Below are 9,352 nucleotides of genomic sequence, written 5' to 3'. Positions count from 1 at the left end.
TTTTTAGTAAGCCATGAAAACCCTGCATAATTCATTATTTTTAGCAATAAAGTTCATTGTAGATTGTAAAAATAAAAGTGGCCCAAAAATGGTAACAGACATGTACATGCCAACATTTACTTCCAAAGAGCTTCGATTCAAATCTACCGAATTTTAAATTTCAAGAAATGTAATTGTTCGTCTTATTCATTGTCTTTGACACACACAAAAAAATTCTTAAATGTTTAGGATGATGATTTTTTTTTTGGGGGGGGGGATTATTTCTGCTCTTCTTGGCGATCTGCCACATTTTGAAATTCCAGAATGACTTGTATTTTTTAATTTTCAAGTTTGAAAAAAATACACGATACGTAATCATGTTATCTACATATATTTACCCACTGTCACTCAGCACTTTTTATTTCTCTTCTACTTTTGAAGGTGAATATCAAAACATATAACAAGTGCTTGAAATCTTTATTATCCACATAAGATAAAAAAATGTGTCATATCTTCGATTTTATTTTATTTCGATTTCCTTGATTTTCTTTTCTTACTGTCCGTTCAGTTAGTCAGAAATTTTCAACATAAGTGATTCTTTGTTTTACATGACAATAATTGTAAACAAGATCATTTTCTAAAAATATGGTGGCACATGTTTAAATCAAACAGAGCAAATATTTCATAAATAAAGTAAAAAAAAAAATACTAATGAGATAATATTGAAAGAAAGAAATAAAAAACATTTGAAAAAATTCAACACTTTTATTAACCATCAGGCCAAGCATACAAAAATAAGAAACATTCTACTGTACATAATAATCGATAAATATTACAATAATTATTTTTATTAAATTAGATAATTAAATATCCATCTTTCCCCAGAGTTGGGATGAAGGCAAAGCACTAAGTAACAACTGATAAAATCTGAGGCAGGTCAGTCCTTCTCCGAGTCGCTGGACGATGACGTCACTGCAAAGAGACGAAGACAAATTTTATTAAAAGTTCAGAAAATGTGAGAATTTTTGGGAAGTTATGTCAGAAAAGGATCAGCTAACACACAAACAGTGGTAAACTGATAACCTAAGTATATAAACAGGCTACACACCACCACTAGTGTGAAATGTTTATACGATACATGTCAAACATACTATCTCTTCATGTAAACTTTCCTATAAACAATAAATCGACGACGACTCCATTATTTAGACATTGTTATCCCAATTAAAAGCTCTTCACACACAATTTGATCCAAAAAATTACAGTTAGAGAAACGTTTGTAAACACAGGGATTGCTCAAGCCAAACAATGCTTTATTGACACACTGAGCCTACCTGTAGCGGTGGGTTTGGATGCCGGTCGGGTTCGTGCTGCTTTTAATCCATTCTTATCACTAATTGCCAGGTTCAATGCTGTCTCCGAGTCTGATTTCCGGTATGGTAATTGTTCTAAGGTCTCACTGTAGCGTTTTAGCTGATCTTGATTTTTAAGTTCCTGTGATGTAACGTTGCTGTTTCGTAATTGCGCATGATACACACTGAATGACTGGAGAAGAGGATTATTGGGGATAGAGACTCTGGAATGTTCTCCAAATGTTTTGTCTTTATTCATTATTTCGTCGATAGACCAAATTTTTGGTCTCGAATTTGATTGCGCCGAGTTACTTTGATCACGTGACTCTGATTGTCCAACACATGCCTGCTGAAGCCTGACGTCAGCAGCTGCATTGTTATCTTCTTTTTGATTGGCTGGCGACTGTACGGGGTTTGGATTCAGCCGTTCTTTACACTCCCGGCTTTCGTCGTCCTCGTCATCTGAGAAATCAGAGATGTCTGACGTCACCTTTACATCTGCATCTTCGTCGCAATCATTGTCTAGTTTTGTGATAATGCTTGACGATGATGAACCAATTCTGGGCTTTTCTGTAAAAAAAAAAATACATTCATGATTGTTTATACATGAATTGGGATGTTTCAAAATAACAAAGTTTCGCGATTTTCAAATATCAAAATATTCACCAATACTCTTTAAGGTATCCGACCCATATTAGGACCAAAATTTCTAACCTTAAATATCAATTGTTTGTAAAATATCCTGTTTATTTCACATTTTAGTCCAATTTTCAAAAAATTTATTACCTATTAAAAACAGAAATAAATTATTGAAGATTGCATTGAAGTCTATGGAAGGAAATAAGTTTTTAAGATAAAAAATAAATACTTCAAATATCAAAAAATGCCGTGGTGGAAAGATGTATTTGATCATTGGGAATAGGAAATATTTTTTTTACCAGATATATTTTTTTAAAATTAATTTTTATTGAGTAAAATCAAAGGGAGATAACTCGTCAAGGGCAGGAAAAGGTCTAAATTAGGACATGTCCCACTCTTAATTCTTATACTAAAACATGAAAATTAGTTCTAACTACACTGAGTATTCAGCCCATGCATATTTAGGCATTCAATTCCATTGAATCTGAGGCTAATATGGATCGGATACCTTAATTAAAGTTTACTTGTCAATAAAAAGTGGACAATATTTAATTCAAGGGATGTTGGGTCTGTAGGAGTATAATCCTAACTTTCGGAATTTTTTGCCGAAGAAATGCAGATGTGACAAAATCAATCACTGTCTTTATCTGGCCGACATTATTAATGTACCAGAGTTGGCGCCACTGCAGATCAGATTTAACGTGATGCAATATATTTCCATTAAATTATGATTGAATTTGATATAGGCATGTTGTACATCCACTCTTTATTCAAGAAGACGCGTTCGGTCGGAGAGAATCCGGTGTTACTCTTTGTCCGTAGTATGGTATGACACGAACATTATTAAACGGCATCAAATGATATCAAAAAGAGGGGATGAACTCGCGTAATCTTATATTTCTGTACGGGATATCTGATGTAAAATACGAAACCTAATCCGGTGAAAACCGAAACCCGGCAATTTCGCTCATTTGTACGACCGCCGTTCCATTTCCAGATTTTATCTTCTTTTGGTCCATACAATGCGGTTATTAAAGTTTCGTTTTAGAAGATGAAATGTGTTAAATGGGATATAAAACGGATCATTTTAACTATAAACAAGGAGAACAGGCGAGTTGATTGGGTGAAGCTCTCTTTTTTCACGACGAGACACAATATTTCCCCTCATATGATAGAAGGGCACAAATGAACAATCTGCGATCTGTAGTAATTATCACCGACACAAAAGAGTGAAAACATTTCATCATTGGTGTCATATGGTACTGACGCAAAACATCGTGTGTTTTGGAGGGCGTTTATAGAAGTATTATGTAACTCTATGACAAGACATATATTTCAAATCCAAAGGATTTAGAAAGGAATTAGACACCAGGTATCAACGCACAAAACAAATTCTGTCCTCGATAATTCTCAAATATCCAATTAACATTAGTCAAGATGAGAACCGTTTTATCACATCAACTTTAATAGTCAGGGATTATCTCCCTTCAATGATTATGTGAAAAGTTCATATTTTACATGAAAAGGTTTGTGTTAGCGGTTTAGGTTTACTTATTCTAACAACAATTTATTTTTTTGAATACAAAAAGCCCTTGGAGGGCGGACCACAAAACAGCAATATGACTCTGAAGGATGGGGGTGCGTTAAACGTTATATTTACCTACAATAAATAATGGGCTGTCGAGGGCATAATGACAGCTGAAATGACATCTCATCTCAATATTATGCATAGGTATAACCTTTAAAAGATACTTATCGCATAATTTGTTGAAATATCATCCGTGCTAAGATTAATACAGGCAATAAAATGTGTGGCTGGGGACATCGAATTGCAACATCTCTTGTACAACAATGTCTGTAGCGTGGGGCGATAAGATCGCTTGTCAGACCTGTTTAGTCGCTGTATGAGCCCCTAGAAGGCTGCTCACACCAGAGTTTTGTATAGAGTTTCATCTGTATTTGGGAAGTTTATGAAATTAATTTAGATTTATAGAAGGTTAATGGCTCATAATATAAAAACACGTATAGCAAAGAGCAATCTTTGTTAAGATATAATGAAGTATTGAAATTGATATACGGTGAAATTTAGCGCCAATATTAATTTATTTGTGATTTTTTTTAAATTAATAAAAGTAAATCTAGACCAGTCCTTTTCCCCTCAAATTATAAAAAGAACATAAGATCAAGCTGAAATTGTACCCATTTGAAAAAATATTTTGACGGAATATTAAATCATCATAAATTTTTAAATATGTTGATAAGGAGTTATCAACATGTAATTGTATTCATTAGATATAAAAGTTTAGTTGACGTTTTCTTCATGTAAAACTTTTCATGAAAAATAATCAACGGCAAATGAGAGTATAAAAAAAGTTTCTCGTTCCTCACACAAATATTTAAAATTGTTGAAGACACTTATTTCATAAACGTATAAATTACTAAAAAGACAAGCCCCATTGGATTGTGTAGTCTTTTGCAAAGTACATCATTGTGGTTATTTTGGTGAACAGTTTTATTTAGTATTGAAGACCAGAGAATGCTATCAAGATTTCCCATTATTAAGCGAGAATTGAGCACAACTTTGAGTTACTACATGTACACAGGGCTAGCAACTACATATAATTACCATCGTCCGTTCCAAGAGGCGAGCCGATGGATTCCACGTCACTTCCGTCCAAGTCTTTATCTTTGTAGCCCAGCTTGCTCTCCTTCTTTAGCCTCCTTCTGGCGTTAGCGAACCACGTGGACACCTGTGTCAAGGTCATTTTGGTGATGATGGCCAGCATGATTTTCTCGCCCTTGGTGGGATACGGGTTCTTCCGGTGTTCGTATAACCACGCCTTTAGCGCGCTAGTTGTCTCCCTTGTCGCGTTTTTACGGCGAGCAGCATTGTTCAGATCAAGTCCTCCATAGCTGAAAAAATAATTAAAAGTGTTTTACTGCACCATTGTTTACTTTTGAAAAATAGAATAATAATCTCTGAACAACATAAAATATACAAGAATTTTTTATAAAATTTCTGACCCGATCATTTCATTTTTTTTTTTTTTTTTTTTTAGAATTTGCTCTTTCAATAAAACCTGGTACAAATGTGAATTGACTTGAATCTAAACATACATTATTTACAAAAATCTGTAAAGGTTCTTAATCGGTTAAGGATATTTGCTTCTCAGTCAGGAACATTAACTCTTAAAATTATTCTTAATTTCAAATCTGTGTCCAGACACCTTTAACTTAAAAGGCTCAAAATGAAAATTAAAATTGAAATCTTTTTATGCTACAATTCTCATGTCAGACATGCAACTCACAGTGATTCAAAATTCGATCAAGTTTTAGAAAAAGTCTTACAAAAAGATTCAATTTCAACCTCAAACAAGGATAGAAAAATAGAATTTCTTTAATTTACCTTTGAGTCTAATCCTATACTATATATAGATTCGTAGGAAAATAAGAATTGATCTACATTGTCTTGCATTGATTACACTAATTTTAACACTTTGTTTTGCAGAAGATTACATGCATAATATCATATAAGCTTTAAAATATAAGCTTTAATATATTTGTTAATTAATTTTAATTAAAAAATGCTTCGGCAATGCTTTTATTTGGGTCTACTGTAAACAAATTTGAGAATTTCTTTATTATTCTTGTATACATGTATGATGAGGTAAATTATCATAAACTATGAAAGATATCAAGTATTACTTTAATTCAGAGATATTTTGTGAGCATTTTAAATTATTGGCTGCTGATTTACGAAACCTGAGGATCGGATCGCCTTAAATTAAAGAGAATATTATTGTAGAAAATTTGATACATGTGTCTAATTAATGCTTAAATAATCAAAATGTTCACATGCTTTTCTGTGTTACATTGATAATGGAATTTAATAATTAACATTGGGTTATCATCATATATTCAAAAAGCCCGTTTTAATTTTTTTAAAAAAACTTTACTGCTATACATTCTTCATTTTATACTTTAAAAATATTATTGAAAAATGTTGCTCAGTTTATATTCTGTAACATACAGTGTATTTAGATAATTTCAAATGCATTTTTACATTTAGAATTATTCTTAGAATGCCTGACTTAACTTAGATCATGTGTGTGTGATGAAAGAAAGTTGACTAGTGCTATCATTTTATAAGAAATAATCTACTCTATTAATTTTTGTACATCTCAATAGCGGAATAAAAATCGGCAATCTCAATGCGCAAATTCTTATACGAAAATGTTTAAGATGGTTTTATAGTCCAGATTCATCATTCCTTCAGTTCGACAACTCAATTAGAAAATAATATTCTAATTTATTTCAAATATTAACATAAATAAACCTGTATAATGTTAAGTAAGAATAATGAAATGATAGTGAATATAACAGTTCATGGGAGAAGTGAGTCGGATAATCTTCAATTTCAGTATTTTTTAATTGCACTTGACATGATTTCAGAAAGATTGTTTTAATTCTGATCAGTTATCTGATAAAATTTTTTTAAATTACATAAATTTAAACTGTAGCTCAGAGAATTGATGTTCTATTTTCCCCGTATTTTATAAATGCAATTATTATCCTTTATAAAATAAAATTATATTGCATCATTTGAAAATACATCATTTATAAATAAGACGTTATATCTGATTTCGATTATATCATTTATTGCCCAAGAAATTTTACAGGTAAAATTATTGATAAAAAATGGATATCGATAAAAAAAAAAAAGCATATGAATTTTTGAAATAAAAAATAGTTTTTCGTGTATTGTTTTCACTAACTTCTGTCTTATTCCGTCTTAATGAAGAAAATAGTGCGTATTTTTAATTGTATATTGTTCAGATATAGAAAATGAATATTAGTTATACAGTGCTACTGAATATCAGTAACTTATTTTTTTTCTTATGGATGCATGACTAGTATATATCAGTAACTTTTACGCTCCTTATACAATGTAGATGCGTACTTACTATATATCAGTAATTTACAATGATCCGTATAAATACAACCCAGTGAATATCAGTATAATTTATAATTTCCCTATGAATGCATTCCTTGTTAATATCAGTAACTTACAATGCTCCATAAGGATGCATGCCCAGCATGGGGTCTACGGGGTACACCATTGAGGGATGCTGTAGGTTCTTCCAGAATTCGGGGGCTCTATCTAAACCCAGTGCAGGAGTACTCCCTCCCTAAAAAAAATCATAGAAATATATTTTCAGAAAAAAAACTTTGCATGGGTATATAATTTACTATTTTCAATCTAGAAATTTAAAGAAATGATAAGTTTACAATAGAAACATTCTTAAGACTCTCTCCCAGATAGTTAAAAACCCATCAATATTGGAGAGAAACTCTATAGGCATTATGGTTTCTTCGATAGCATTCTTACATGGTTAAAAACTGTCATAAAGTAGAGGTGGCATTCATTTGGAAATAATTATACGTCATTTTTTACAAATTTAACTATCTGTTTCTTTCGGGATCAAGAAAAACAAGATGGCCAAATGTTTCAAGTGAGAAAGGCAATCTGAAAAGCGCCAATTTGTTGAAAGTTTGGACAACAAATGGTATTTTGATATACCTTTGAACAAAAATAATGAATAACTTGCACTGGAGCGAAAAACGTGAAAGAAGATATATGATACTGGTATTTACTTCGAGAAAAAAAATCGGTCGAAGCACATCACCCTCCGCGACAGAAAAAAGTAAAAACTGGCGAAGATTAGCGGACACAAAGAGTGATAAATCAGACAAACTCATAATTGAATATCTCCAAAGCTTTTGACCAAGATCTGATTCCGCACGCCGAGCTTGCTAATCTGATACCATTGAAATTTAATTTTATAAGTGTGAAAATTGAAACTGACCAGCGGGTAAAACGCCGAGGGTTCCACACCTAATGCGTTCGGGGTCATCGGACTGGTAGTGTACAGGGAATCGCCGAGGTTTCCGATGCGGGTGAGGTAAGGAATTGCCATTCCTGTAGGAAATGGAGAGTCGTGGAGAATCGCTCTTCCGGGATCCGAGCACACCGGTGCGGGCAGGCTGGTTTTAGTGGGGATGCTAAGCTGGATAAAAAAAAAGAAGTGCATGTAAAATTAAAAAAAATATTTTTTCGTCTTTTTCCACAACTTGAACAGTTCTTTTTCATATTTTTCCTAAACAAGATTCAAAAAAAAATTATTTCATGTTTAATTATAAAGAAAAATTCAAAATATCCATTCAATTATTCATTCACATTTTCCTTCCATCTTATAAGGATTACACAAGTGCAACACATCCAAATAAATTAAATAAAAAAAATATAGATCATTATACAGAAATAATAAAACTAATGTATGCAACTGACAAAACATAAAAGGAGAGAAATGATTTTTTTTCTTATGATTTATACTTTTTTCTTTAAAAAAAAAAAGGGAATAAATACATATCAGATTATATTATATCACTATTTTATATATAGAAGAATATTTTATCATTCCAACTGCATAAAAAGTTCGGAAAATATCAAAGTTTCTGATGGTTTTTGGAAAATCAAATTCAAATAAATTAAATTATAAAATTAAGTTTTACCTGTGAGGGTGGGATGGCGGATAACTGGGGTGACAGGTGAGACATCTTAAAGACGACAAATAGTTCTTTTTTCTGATACACTCAACTTTTAACCATTTCAAATTCCGAGTTTGAACATCTACTTTTTACCTTCCATGCACCTGGTAATTACGGCCAGGTGGAACCTGTAATACTGACACTACCAGAAAAACTTTGTCTAATAAGTATCAACACATTGACCAAACAAAATAAATAATAACGCGGTAAAGGTATCACTGATAACAACTGTCCCGTGAGCCTGTTGACAGGTAACTCCGCCCACTTTTAAAAGCGGGTGGATGGAGACCAAACGATGGGCCGTAAAGTTTGGTGTAGTGGAACATCCGCCAAAAAGACTGACAGGTTTAGTGGCCAAAGATCGCTTAAACTGTTTGATAAAATTAACAGCTGTCTTTTTGTAGGGGTATGAGGTAGATATTGGCATATTATTAATCAATTATATCCCCTAGCCACTCAGGCTTGTCTAATTGAAATCAGTGTTACCTGGATGTAGAATTTAAATTTTCTGGCTATCACTCTTGTATCGATTGTAGCCCTGAAGCATAGCCGTGTCAAAATCCACCGAACAAAACTAAGGATACGGACCAATCGGGTGGAACCGATACCCCCTCATAATTCTAGATTAGCAGTGGTCAGTTACATCTGATAAGAAAAGGTGACCACTGGCCCAAATACAACAGCAATCTTACTGTCAGATCTATAAATAATGAGTTAATTTTGTCTTACGCGTGTAAACTGAATGGAGGGTGTTAGAGATGCAATGATAGGCG

At 32.6% G+C, this 9,352-nt stretch overlaps 1 protein-coding gene across 1 annotated transcript; it reads right to left on the bottom strand.

Moving 5' to 3' along the window:
• Positions 1 to 724: 724 nt before the first annotated feature.
• LOC134244879 (iroquois-class homeodomain protein irx-2-like) lies at positions 725 to 8,835 on the bottom strand. Its single transcript, XM_062727117.1, has 6 exons — positions 8,544 to 8,835; positions 7,838 to 8,038; positions 7,041 to 7,159; positions 4,597 to 4,883; positions 1,314 to 1,901; positions 725 to 951 (listed from the first exon to the last, which is right to left on the bottom strand). The coding sequence occupies exons 1-6, from the start codon at positions 8,586 to 8,588 to the stop codon at positions 917 to 919; spliced, it is 1,275 nt and encodes a 424-aa protein (XP_062583101.1). The 5' UTR covers positions 8,589 to 8,835; the 3' UTR covers positions 725 to 916.
• Between the last annotated feature and the right edge of the window lie 517 nt (positions 8,836 to 9,352).

Source organism: Saccostrea cucullata, unplaced genomic scaffold (assembly GCF_032062105.1).
Source record: "Saccostrea cucullata isolate Sc308-1 unplaced genomic scaffold, CSIRO_AGI_Scuc_v1 ctg365, whole genome shotgun sequence".
Lineage (NCBI taxonomy): Eukaryota > Metazoa > Mollusca > Bivalvia > Ostreida > Ostreidae > Saccostrea > Saccostrea cuccullata.
Note: the sequence above shows the minus strand (reverse complement) of the source record. Positions and strands in the feature narration are given on the sequence as shown.

Coding starts and splice junctions, on each gene's coding strand:
- LOC134244879 (XM_062727117.1), bottom strand. CDS start 8,588: ATGTCTCACCTGTCACCCCAGTTATCCGCCATCCCACCCTCACAG. Junction 8,039..8,543: donor CCGCCATCCCACCCTCACAG/GTAAAACTTAAT, acceptor TTTTTTATCCAG/CTTAGCATCCCCACTAAAAC. Junction 952..1,313: donor ATCCAAACCCACCGCTACAG/GTAGGCTCAGTG, acceptor GTCTCTTTGCAG/TGACGTCATCGTCCAGCGAC.